Source organism: Rana temporaria, chromosome 3, assembly GCF_905171775.1.
Source record: "Rana temporaria chromosome 3, aRanTem1.1, whole genome shotgun sequence".
NCBI lineage: Eukaryota > Metazoa > Chordata > Amphibia > Anura > Ranidae > Rana > Rana temporaria.
In genome coordinates, this window is record NC_053491.1 from 89,541,806 (window position 1) to 89,554,513 (window position 12,708).

A 12,708-nucleotide genomic window follows, 5' to 3' on the forward strand; every position below is an offset into this window, starting at 1 on the left:
TTAAATGATTGATTTGTATCTATTTTTAATCATTTTTAAAAGAAATCAGTTAACTATTATGTCTCTATACCCTGTAAACAGTCATTTCAGCCAAATTGTTGTTCCCCCTTTACAACTCCTTTAATTCTCTGCCATCTACAGCCTGTAGGATCCACCAACATGTTGATTAGCTAATGTTGAGGGAGAGGGATACCGCCTTTTAATTTTATTTTTTATCATTTTAGGCAGAGCTTCCGGAACCTAGCACTTTTAGGCACAAAAGGTATAAAATATCTGCTAAAATCTAAAAAGCCATTGCAAATAGGTTCATTCACAATGTGTGTTGAAATGCATTTTATTATCAACTTGCTCTTCCATGTAGCAACAGGTTTATTCAGTGTAGTTTCCAACGTTTCTTTCTGCAGCACTATTATACAGAACCCCCACCAAGTTTTGCTGAAGAATGAAATCATTTGCCCATTCATACATTTACAGTAATCTCATATACCTCTACCTGAAACATTACACAGACAAACATTTATTAAAGTTCTTAAAAGAAACACAAAACTGGTTTTAAAAAAAATCCCCTTATAGCTACAGTGCAATGCAATACTCTAAATTAAATATACCTTTAAAACAAAATACAAAAAAGTGATCTTTGTACATTGCAGATACGTGGGAATTTTCCTGAGGGGGGTGATCCATCCATGTAGAAGAGTAGGAAACAGAGGAGGAATTACATGAGTCCTAGGTTTACCTCCAAAAAGCAAGTGAAGCATCTTATGAGGCATATCCATGTGGCAATTGGTTTTCAGTGTCTGGAAGTTCAAATTGAAGACTCAGAGTAACACAAAAAGGCACTGGGAGCAGTAGGGAAACCTCTTCATCACACCACTTTTGGGTATCCCAGTCTCATCAGTGCATCAGGAGTTATCACATCTGGCAATCAAAGGCTCACAAACAATCAGAAAAGCTGCAGTACAGACTACATAATGCTATATCAGTATTCCCTCATCATATGGAGAAAAAAAGATAAGCCATCATGGCTGGTTCTAAGCACATGGTTAGAAATGTGATGGAGAAATCAGACTGGCTGATCTCTAAATGAGAAAAAAAAAAGTCATTCATAGAATTCTGGCAAGTTAAAATTAGGAGTGGTTGGCTGATGGCCATGTCATTATATTAGCCATATTAGTGCATTTTTTATGTATGCCCATTTTTTTTTTATGACACAAAAAAGGAAAACCGACATCTGAATGAGCAAAACCAAAACTGCTTCTCAAAAAAAAAAAAAAAAAAAATACATAAAAAAAAAAAAAAACCACGAGATAGAACCAGCTCTGACAGCTTACAATGATTAAATATATAAAAAGATAATGAATTCACAGTTTCTGCAGCCAAACTCAGTGTATGCTATAAAACGGGTACAACCGTTACCCTCCACAGTATTTGGAAAACAAATCAAAGTATTGTTTTGTAGGAAAAAGTACTGTCTGCCAATACCAAGCGAAATTAAACAGATGCGAGAATTTAGGTGGTTTCTATGAAAAAGTAAAACATTGCAACAAGATCTACAGTAAGAATTCAAGCATAGAGAGGTATTCCCATATTCATTAGTCCGTTTATCGATTTCTTTTCACCTGAAAGCAGCAATACTAAATACTCATCCTCAGTTTATCAGCTGTGATCTGCTGTTTACATAAAGCTAAGCAGGGAGACAAGGCTTCATCATCCTAAAACCTGAGCCCAAGCCTCGCTCTGAGGTGAACGTGCAGCAGAGCAAGAGAATGTACACGTCTTATAAAAAAGGTATATTTAGTTTAAAGCCAGTAGTGCAACACAGACTCTGTGAGGCATTTACCCATGCAGGAAGCGGCCTGTCTACTGTGGAATGCTTTCAATTGTCTATACTTTATTTCTAAGAGGGAAAAATAAAAATGTAGAAAAGTATTTAAAAAAAAAAGAAAACAAAACAAAACAAAAACCCCTTTTAGTCTGTTGGGGGTGGGGTGTTCTTAAAATATAAAGTAGTCAAGTTTCTGTTCCCTCCAGTCTCAAGTAACAAGGTGGGGGGTAAAAGTGGGAGCTGAGATGCAACCCCCAACCATGGCTATAGAGGAGGAGGAAGGAACTTTGCTGAATTCAAGCAATAAGGGAGTGCAGTAACTGATGCATTTAATACAAATGAACATAACGGGATGGTCCCTGGCAGTCCCTAATTCGAGCCTCGGACATGCCCCTTTCAGGGTTCTCAGCTCTAGGGGGATCAGCATTATTGCACCTTGTCTTAGGAACCATTTGTGGGGCGGCCTTCCATTATAGCCGATGACATTCGTTTTTTCCGGTGTTTGTTTTCCCTCAAGTTTTACACCAAGTAGAAACTACATCCTTCCCCAATGCCCTGAAGTCACTGACACAGCGACACTGTAGATGCCATTCTCACAATTTCCTCCCCAAAGGATTATGGGATTTCACTTGTGGTGTCTCTGAGAGTGGTTCTTTCTTTTCCTTTTAAAGAAACAGCAGCACCTATTAAGAAAAGAGACAGTATCTGTCAGTGACTGAAATAGGTCTTACATAAACCTTCATACAAAAAACTTTAAATGTGCCACAGTTGCCAATTTGAAATAGCCTCCATCCACAATGAAAGTGGAAAATCTATCCATGCTCCCATGATGCAGACTGGTGGGACAGACTATTTAAACACCCTGCAATTCAGCTGTACCAACAGCACTGTCAAGAAGATCTGAGGCCACTACCGTTTGGAAAGATGCTTGGTTTGTTTATTTCAGGTAGTTATACAGCGCCGTCAATTTACGCAGCACCTTACATATACATTGTAAAAAATAAAAAAAACTTGAAAATGTACTGCAAGACAAATCATTTTGAAGTTTAGCAGCATTTTGAAATGTCGAGCTGCTCCAAGTTGTGGTAGGCTAGGATGTTCAGCTGTAGGGGTTTGAAGCAGGGAGATTCCCACAAATCAGCAGCACAAGGAGTGCGTTTCTGTCTAAAATGTAAAAAAAAACAAAAAAACATTGCAGCACAGGTATTTCAGCTACGTAGAGGACTAGGTGTTATTTTTACAAAAGAATCAACAGGTATTAAATAGAAACATTATAAACAGAAACCACTTTTCTGCCAAAGGGGGAAGATAATTTGTGGATTTATAGGACAACCTGACTATGCCACAAGACAACACAAGTTGGAACCAAATGGAGGTTAGAGACACTGGAAAAATGAGGGGCAAGAAAAAAAGACCAGCATGTTGCATGCAGACAACACATGGCGAGAAAGTGAAAAAGTGCACAACAAATTAGGCAGACATAGTAGGATTTTGGTGAAAGCATATAACCCCAGGAGTGATGTGGTCTTCAGCCATTAAGGAACAATTCTGACATAAAATGAAAGTCTAGTCTACCTCAGACTTTGAGCACACAGCATAAATAACCTAGACAAGTCTACTCTGCATGTCATTTATATACTTGGCGTTTCCTGGCACAAAGATTCAATTTAGAGTTGCAAATCAATGACCCGAGTTAAAAGGCATTATTCACTCCATGTAAAATGGATTGCGAACTGCCCGATTACTTAATTGACTGTCTATAAAGCTATATGGTGGCAGCCTTAGAAGAACAAAGTAAGAACAAGATGCATACCCTTCCCTCTAATTTGTCTTCTGAAAACCACAGGCGTGTTTAAATATGAACTTCAGATGTAAAGTGTATTTGGATACCCAGTTCTTGGTGCTGCGAGTTCTAAGTGTAGAACTGGTAGCTTCTAGAAAGTATACTTCAGGTGCCTAATGAGGTATGTTTGGTTAAAGTTAGGGTTTAAGGGGTATTCTAATGTTAAGTGAAAAGGTAACACGCAACGCGTACACCCAAAAGGGAATTGTAAATGAAAAGTTAAAGCGGGAGTTCACCCATAAAAAATGTTTTACCCTTAGATTGATGCTCATTTTGTCTAGGGGAATCGGCTAGTTTTAAAATCGAAGCTGTACTTACCGTTGTAGAGAGCGATCTTCTCCGCCGCTTCCGGGTATGGTCTTCGGGACTGGGCGTTCCTATTTTGATTGACAGTCTTCCGACAGGCTTACGACGGTCGCGTCTATCGCGTCACGAGTAGCCGAAAGAAGCTGAACGTCGGTGCGGCTCTATACTGCGCACCGACGTTCGGCTACTTTCGGAAAATCGTGACGCGATGGATGCAACCGTCGGAAGCCTGTCAATCAAAATAGGAACGCCCAGTGCCGCAACCCATACCCGGAAGCAGCGGAGGAGATCGCTCTCTACAACGGTAAGTACAGCTTCGATTTTAAAACTAGCCGATTCCCCTAGACAAAATGAGCAGGAATCTAAGGGTAAAAAATGTTATTTCTGGGTGAACCTCCACTTTAAAGTTAAAGGTCCATAGACCCGATACAAAAATCTGATGGAAAAATTTGTTCGACAAAATTGTTAGTACGGTGCTTTCGACAGCAGATTGCACTTTTTCGTCAGACAAAAGCTGGATGTGCAGACTATAAAATTTGTCGGATGTGAACTCATTTCATTAGTATTTTTTTTTTCGTAAGAAAACCAAAGAAGTAGGAGCAAGACTACACATGCTCAGAAACTTAATACATACATACATACTAAAACACGTTACGTCACTTCCAACGCGTTCTGTCGTATGAAAATTTTCGCATCATTCGTAACCTCTTCACTTTCGACATGAAACTAGCATGCCCAAAAAAAAAACAACTAACATTTGGTCGCTCGAAAATCTAGGAGTGTGCACGAAGGCTTTAGGTTAAGAATAAGCTGGACTAAAATGTCAAGCAGTGCAGTCAGCCCTACCAGACTTCTCCCCTGCTTGCTTACAGAACATTCCCTATCCATATAAACAAAGGATGTTTATTAGAGACCTATAAAAGAGGGCTATAGTGAGCAGCGGCTTTGAACCAGAAAAATTTGCGCACCAAGCTCTACCAAGTTTGGGGGCTAACCTGTACAAATACTGCAGCATACGGACATTGGCAATATTACTACAGTTCACCGTTTATGCTTTCATTTTCATATGTCCGACACAAGGTCAAATAGGTCCTGGGAAATGCAATATAGAATAGGGCAGGGCATGAGGAGGGAGATTTCCAGGCATGCTAGGAGACCAGATAGGATTTTTGTCTTGCCTGTAAAACCCTTTACTTCGCGTATATTACAGCTACCATGATGAAGTATTCTGGCATCATGGGATTATACAGCTGCCTTCAGGAGATTGAACACTGGCAAACAAAGCTGTGAAAGGCACCCCTGTAACTCCCCCCACAAAGTATTTGGAGGATGGGGGGGGTTGCAGTAAGGTGTTTACCTTAATGCGTTTATTAACCCCCAAAAACAACAAATATTGATTCTGTTAAGCATTTTATACAGCACAGTACTTGTGCTGTATAATTTGCCCCCCTGTAACACCTGGTTGATCTTGCCAATTTCTCCCCTCCCCTATGTAAACTGACCACGTGGTCAGTTTATGTGCTTCAGTAAACATGCAGTCTGCTATCTGCAGCTCTCCTCCCCCTCCGCCTGTCATGTCTGTGTGTGAGCCGCCCCCCCCCCCCCCTCCTATCATTGTTCCGAGCAGTGCACTCTGCTAGGATTATATGATGTACAGTACAGACCAAACGTTTGCACACACCTTCTCATTCAAAGAGTTTTCTTTATTTTCATGATTATATAAAATGGTAGATTCACACTGAAGGCATCAAAACTGTGAATTAACACATGTGGAATTATACATAACAAAAAAGTGTGAAACAACTGAAAATATATTTCATATTCTAGGTTCTTCAAAGTAGCCACCTTTTGCAGCAGACACATCTCTAGAACTGTTAAGAGGAGACTGTGTGAATCAGGCCTTCATGGTAGAATATCTGCTAGGAAACCACTGCTAAAGAAAGGCAACAAGCAGAAGAGACTTGTTTGGGCTAAAGAACACAAGGAATGGACATTAGACCAGTGGAAATCTGTGCTTTGGTCTGATGAGTCCAAACTTGAGATCTTTGGTTCCAACCCCCGTGTCTTTGTGCGATGCAGAAAAGGTGAACGGATGGAACTCTACATGCCTGGTTCCCACCGTGAAGCATGGAGGAGGAGGTGTGATGGTGTGGGGGTGCTTTGCTGGTGACACTGTTGGGGATTTATTCAAAATTGAAGGCATACTGAACCAGCATGGCTACCACAGCATCTTGCAGCGGCATGCTATTCCATCCGGTTTGCGTTTAGTTGGACCATCATTTATTTTTCAACAGGACAATGACCCCAAACACACCTCCAGGCTGTGTAAGGGCTATTTGACCAAGAATGAGAGTGATGGGGTGCTGCGCCAGGTGACTACCTCTTGAAGCTCATCAAGAGAATGCCAAGAGTGTGCAAAGCAGTAATCAAAGCAAAAGGTGTCTACTTTGAAGAACCTAGAATATGAAATATATTTTCAGTTGTTTCACACTTTTTTGTTATGTATAATTCCACATGTGTTAATTCGTAGTTTTGATGCCTTCAGTGTGAATCTAGAATTTTCATAGTCATGAAAATAAAGAAAATATTTGAATGAGAAGGTGTGTCCAAACTTTTGGTCTGTACTGTATATACTATATGCCATTTTCTAAAATTTCTCTTATAAATACATTTTTTTTATATCCCCGATCAGCAGTCATGTGAATGCCTGGCAGACGTCAAAGGGAGAGCTCAGCCCCTACCTCTGGAATACATACAGCGGAGAAAGACAGCGTTGGGCGGTCACATGATTGGGGATAAGAAAAACTTCATTTATAAAAAGAATTTTAGAAAAATGGCATATAGTATATACATTATATAATCCTAGCAGAGGGGCTGGCAGTGGCTGTATGCACTGCCTTAACGATCACATTAATGCAGACAATGCATTAAAGTGGAACTTTAGTCAGAAAATTACATCCTGATAGATCATCTGACTGGCCTCTTGGTATAGCTATACATGTAAAACATAAAAAATAAGTGCTTTTACTGTTTAAAATACAGTACTGTACTGTCTCACCCTGCTCTCATATGCTCAGTCCCTCTCAATTCTCAGCACTGTGCTTAAAAATTTAAGTCACTAGAGGCCGATCAGTTGATAGCCTAAAGATTTACTGTTGCTGAAGGGTGAAGAAAGCAAGAAAAATTGAACAGCCTGTGCCGAGAGAACACAAATAAGGGAGGGAGAAAAGAAAAGCAGGAGAGGACAGGACAAACTCTGCTGTCAGGGAAACACAAAGGCATTAAAAAGGTATAAGGATAGGGTCTTGTCTTCCAGATTTTCTTTCTCCCTGGGCAACCTGTGAACTTCAGCATGCCAAGACATTACAATCAAGGCTGGAAATGTACAGATTTTAAATTAAAAAGAAAGTGACATTGTTTGAGACCAAGGAGAGGAGAGTTCCCAATAAGATCTGACTGCTCTCGGCTTTAACGAAATGGTGTCTTCCAGCATAAGAAACAGGAGCAATGCTGGAGGCAGTTTACAACACACTCATTTTGGTAGGAAAATTACTAATGTAGAACGTGTGTTCTTTTGTTAAACATTGTTATCAAACTGTTATGGGCAACATTCTGCTTTAAGGTTTAAAAACAAGCAATAAATTAGAGTGGTTATAAGAAACAGAATGGAAGGACTCCCAAGAAAATGATTTTACTGTATGAACTATTGTGGAACCAAGGGACATCAAAAAGCAGTCCAACTGAGAAAAAGGAACAGATAGGGCCTTACAGCTTACAGGGATGCAAGAACCATATGACCAAAGCCAGCATTCATGAAGGCCTGGGTAAAACGTAACAAACATGTGAACCAAAAGACCAAGGGGGCAAACCTGAGAAATGTAACCCTGATGCTGAAAGGTCCAGGAAGCACTAACAGATCCAATACGTGCACCTTGACCAGAAAGGGAGGAACTTTGGTTTCGAGGTCACAATCATTACTAGAGTAGTTGTCAAATCCACCTAGCAATAGTGGAACGTAAAGGCGGCTGACCCCTGCGGGGGTCTTTAGGAATTTAGAAATGGCGAGTTGGATTATTGAAAAAATAAATTGTAGTCGAGCCAAAAACCTGTACATGTATACTTTTAATTTGATCTTGAGATGTTTTATAGGGGTACACCTTTTGTGGTAGCTGCAGGGAGTTTTTTTGAGATATACTTACCAGTTTAATTAGGTGCAACTTTTTCGATTTTATAATCAAAACGCAAATAGGTCATACAACATCCAAACAATAGAGGAAATTATCCTTTTGATGATTGGACGCAGAATATGGAAAGAATGTCCTGGTCAAGGTAGAAACCACCATGGGAAGGAAAGATGCCCTAGGCCTCAAGACAACCTAGTTTGTGTAGAAGTTTTTTTTTTTTTTAAGCGGTCAAGCCTGCCAACTCAGAAATTTGCAATGCAGAAGTGATGGTAATAAGAATAGCAAACGGAATACAAAGAAATATGCCAAATGCTTCCTAGGCTAGGTCTCTGAAAGACCAACAGGACTAGGCTGAGATCCCACAGAGCTGCAGGGGAATGTAAAAGAGGAACAATGTAAGCAACAACCTGTATGAAGGCCTTCACTTACAAGTGACAGGCAAGTGGTCTCTGAAAAAGAACGACCAAGACTGAGCTTTGACCCTTGATGATAAAGTCAAATGGTGACCCAGCCAGACTGGAGAAAGACAGGATTTATCCCACAGTATACTTCCTGAGATAAAATGTTCTTGTCTTACACCAAAGTACACCTTCCAAGTGCAATGATGGACGTTGCGAGAAGTATTCATAGCTTTTAAGAGTGTAGCCAAAATCGAATCAGCTAGATCCCTGTTAAGACCTGGGCTTCAACAGCAAAGCAATTAAAGCCAGGGACTGAGACGCAGCAGGATACAGTGCCTTGAAAAAGCATTCATACCCCCTTGAAATTTTCTCATGTTACAACCAAAACTGTAAATGTATTTGTGTTGGTCTATCACATAAAATCCCAATAAAAGTGGCACATAATTGTGAAGTGGAAGGAAAATGATAAATGGTTAACTTTTTTTTACAAATAAATATGTGAAAAGCATGGCATGCATTTGTATTCAGTACATTTTTGCTGCAATTACAGCTGGAAGTCTTTTTTGGGTATTACTCTACCAGCTTTGCAAATCTAGAGTGAAATTTTTGCCCATTCTTGGGCAAAATAGCTCAAGCTGTGTCAGATTGGATGGAGAGCATCTGAACAGCAATTTAAGTTTTGCCACAGATTCTCAATTGGATTTAGATCTGGACTTTGACTGGGCCATTCTGACACATGAATATGCTTTGCTCTCAACCAGGGTAAGCAATGTGGGGCACTCCAGCTGTTGTGAAACTACATTTCCCATGAGGCACTGCAAGGCTGGCAGTTACAATTACTTCCAGAGGCATGATGGGACTTTTAGTTTTGCAACAGCTGGAGGGTCCCAGGTTGCCTACCCCTGAATTCTAAACCATTCCATTGTAGCTCTGGCTGTATGTTTAGGGTTGCTGTCCTGCTGGAAGGTGAACCTCCGCCCCAGTCTCAAGTCTTTTGCAGACCAACAGGTTATCCAAGACTGCCCTGTATTTGGCTCCATCCATCTTCCCATCAATTCTGCCAAGCTTCCCTGTCCCTGCTAAAGAAAAGCATCGCCCAAAAGTGCTGCCACCACCATGTTTCACAGTGGGGATGGTGTGTTCAGGGTCATGTGCAGCATTTGTTTTCCACCACACAAAGCAGTTTGCTTTTAGCCCAAAAAGTTTTATTTTGGTCTCATCTGACCAGAGCACCTTCTTCCACCTGTTTGCGAGAAGACATGTGGGGGACACCGCAAACTGCAAATTTGACTTCTTCCATAAAGGCCAGATTTGTGAAGTGCCCGACTAATGGTAGCCCTGCAGACAGATTCTCCAAGAGTTGGCTCCAGCTCCTCCAGAGTTACCATGGGACCCTCGGCTGCTTCTCCGATTAATGCTCTCCTTGCTCGGCCTGTCAGTTTACGTGGACGGCCATGTCTTGGTAGGTTTGCAGTTGTGCCATACCATTTCCATTTTTAGATGATGGATTAACAGTGCCTCAGAAATGTTCAAAGCTTGGGATTTTTTTTACTACCCTAACCCTACTTTAAACTTTGTCCCCGACATGTCTGGTGTAATCCTTGGCCTTCATGATGCCATTTGTCAACTAAGGTTCTCTAAACAAACCTTGAGGGCTTCACAGAACAGCTGTATTTATACCAAGATTAAATTACCCACAGGTAAACTATTTACCAAATTAGGTGCCTTCTGAAGGTAATTGGTACCACTAAATTTTAGTTAAGGGCATCAGAGTAAAGAGGGCTGAATACAAATGCACGCCACACTGTTCAGATATTTGTAAAAAAAAAAAAAAAATATTGAAAACCATAATTTTCCTTCCACTTCACAATTATGTGCCAATTTATGTTGGTCTATCACATCCCCCCTCTCTCCATCTTCCTGTTACTTTAGCCTTTTCCCCCCAATCTGTAATTTGTAAACCCCAAACCCTTTTTTAAAAGCTAGCATTTTCTTTAGAATCAAGGAACCTTCAAAACAGCACATTCTACAGCCTAAGTATAACGCGTTATATTGTTACCGTTATGTTAGAATAGCTATAAGAAACTATGCGCAAAAAAAAAAGTTAAATGGTTTGACCTTACAAGGCGGAGAAGACATTGGTTCTCCTAAGGATGCTAGCAAAAAACCTGGGAGTGGGTGTGGAGGATTATACAGGGCTGTCCTTCAACCTTGTTTGCCAGTGTCCAGACTCCTGAAAGCAGTTGCATAACCCATGGCTACAGAACACTTCATCTTGGGCCTGTAATAGATGATTAAAGTGGTATTAAACCACAAAAAAATAATGTAATACATTACAACTTACTAATCCTTAGATGCGGTGGCTGCATTCGTTTTCTTTCCCTTTGTTTCGACTTGGTGATCTGGCCAGTAATGCACCTCCTGTATTAACATGCCCTCCCACACTGGATGAAAGGGCATAGCAGGCTGCAGCACTGTTAATCTGAGTGGAGTTTTAGTCTATTTAAATCTGCTAGTACATCTAACAAATTGAAGCCAAACTCCAGCCCATATTGCTGTTGCACAACTTTTTTTTACTTTTGTAATAAAGGTTTTATATAAATAAAAGTCGAATATTGTAAACATCCTTTATCAGTGGCAAATAGTTTGTCTCAACACTCTTAACTGATGCATACAGGAAAGCTTGTTCTGTTGAAAAACAGACTTACTAGCTTGATCACCAGTAGAAAAATAAAGGAAAGAAAGCCCAAAGAAAAACAAATGCAGCCATCGCATCCAAGAACTGGTAAGCTGCAATATAAAAGGGTTTCTTTTGGGTTTAGCACCTTAAATAAAAATGAATGCGACAATAAGCTGCTTTTATTTTATAGGTCCTGACTTACCCACAGGTTTGCTGACAGGCCTAGAACGTCTGATAATTTGCATATTCGAAGCCATCAAAATTTTTGATTTTATAGGTCTGAACAGCTGTTGGCTAATAAATCAATAGTGCGAAAAGAAATGAGTCTTAATTTTTTTTTTTTTAAAGCCAATCTAGGGTGCAGAACCCCTGCATCTGGGAACTCAAATGCCACTGCATATCAATTGCATTTAACTAGTGGGTGCAGTGCTGTAAAAACAACATAGTGTATTACACGCCTTATGTTAGAAGGTCGGGGTATTTTTTCAGAATCACAGAATGCATGGGGAACACATATTCCCAAGCCCTCATTAGGCCTCATGCACACAGGTGTCACAACACGTCTAGTTGAGTTTAAGGCTGGGTTCACACCAATACTACACGACAGTCATTCAACTTGTCCTTTGACAAAACAATCCCAGTGTGATAAATTCCTTTTACTGCTGCTGTAATCACCATGTCGGATGTCAAAAGTCGGATGGTAAGGACAAGGATCCTACTTTGATGCGACTGCAATGACATTCAATTGGCTGAAGTAGGATCAAAGTAGTACAGGGAGCATTTTCAGTGGCTGACCAGTTAAGACGGCTCCCATAGGGAAACATTGATTTTTCACAAGTCATGCGACATGAGCTCCCAAAGTCGGAGCGTTTGTCGTACCAGCGTGAACCCAGCCTGAAGCCAATTTCTAAATGTGTCTGGAGGATAATGCTTTTTTTTTATTTATTTTTTTTAATAGCTCAATGCACACCTAAACGTTCAGTAGTTGACATTTAGCAAGTGCTTATATATAGAGGTATGCATGTCCTGGGGCCGGTTAGTCTGGTTTTATGCAGTTAAACGTCGTCTAAAAGCAGCTAAATGTGTGCAAATGCATTTAGAGGTCATTTCTAAATGCATCTGGAAGCATTTAAGGCTTTTTATGTATGAAAGCACACCTTGACATTCAGCAGTATCTACATGCATTCCGTCTAGCGTCATTTACATAAAGAAATAGGTGCATCCCAGGACCATTGGCCTGGTTTTATGCAGATAAACAGGTGTAAAGAAAGGTACATTTAAAATGATCTGAGAACTAAAAAGCGTGTTTATACTTCCCAGATCGATTTCTCCTAAATTTAAAAAAACAATCTCAGGCGGACCGTATTAATGGGGAGTCACGGCATTAACTTTGGAACATATAAAATGTTTAACCGGTTCCTGACCAGCCGCCGCAGTCGTACTGCGGCAGAATGGCACGGGTCTACGAA

General features: G+C 40.4%; 1 protein-coding gene across 8 annotated transcripts in view; it reads right to left on the reverse strand.

Annotated features, from left to right (window-relative positions):
* Positions 1 to 316: 316 nt before the first annotated feature.
* Positions 317 to 12,708, reverse strand: part of CSNK1G1 (casein kinase 1 gamma 1) — a 135,365-nt gene continuing 122,973 nt past the window's right edge. For 5 of the 8 annotated variants that reach the window (XM_040342926.1, XM_040342930.1, XM_040342924.1 and 2 more), the window contains one exon: positions 2,741 to 2,989. In XM_040342926.1, the coding sequence (XP_040198860.1) occupies positions 2,872 to 2,989 (118 nt within the window). In that variant the 3' untranslated portion in view covers positions 2,741 to 2,871. Of the gene's footprint in view, positions 2,509 to 2,740; positions 2,990 to 12,708 lie in introns of those variants that run through there. The other 3 variants (XM_040342927.1, XM_040342932.1, XM_040342928.1) reach the window with 1 other exon arrangement.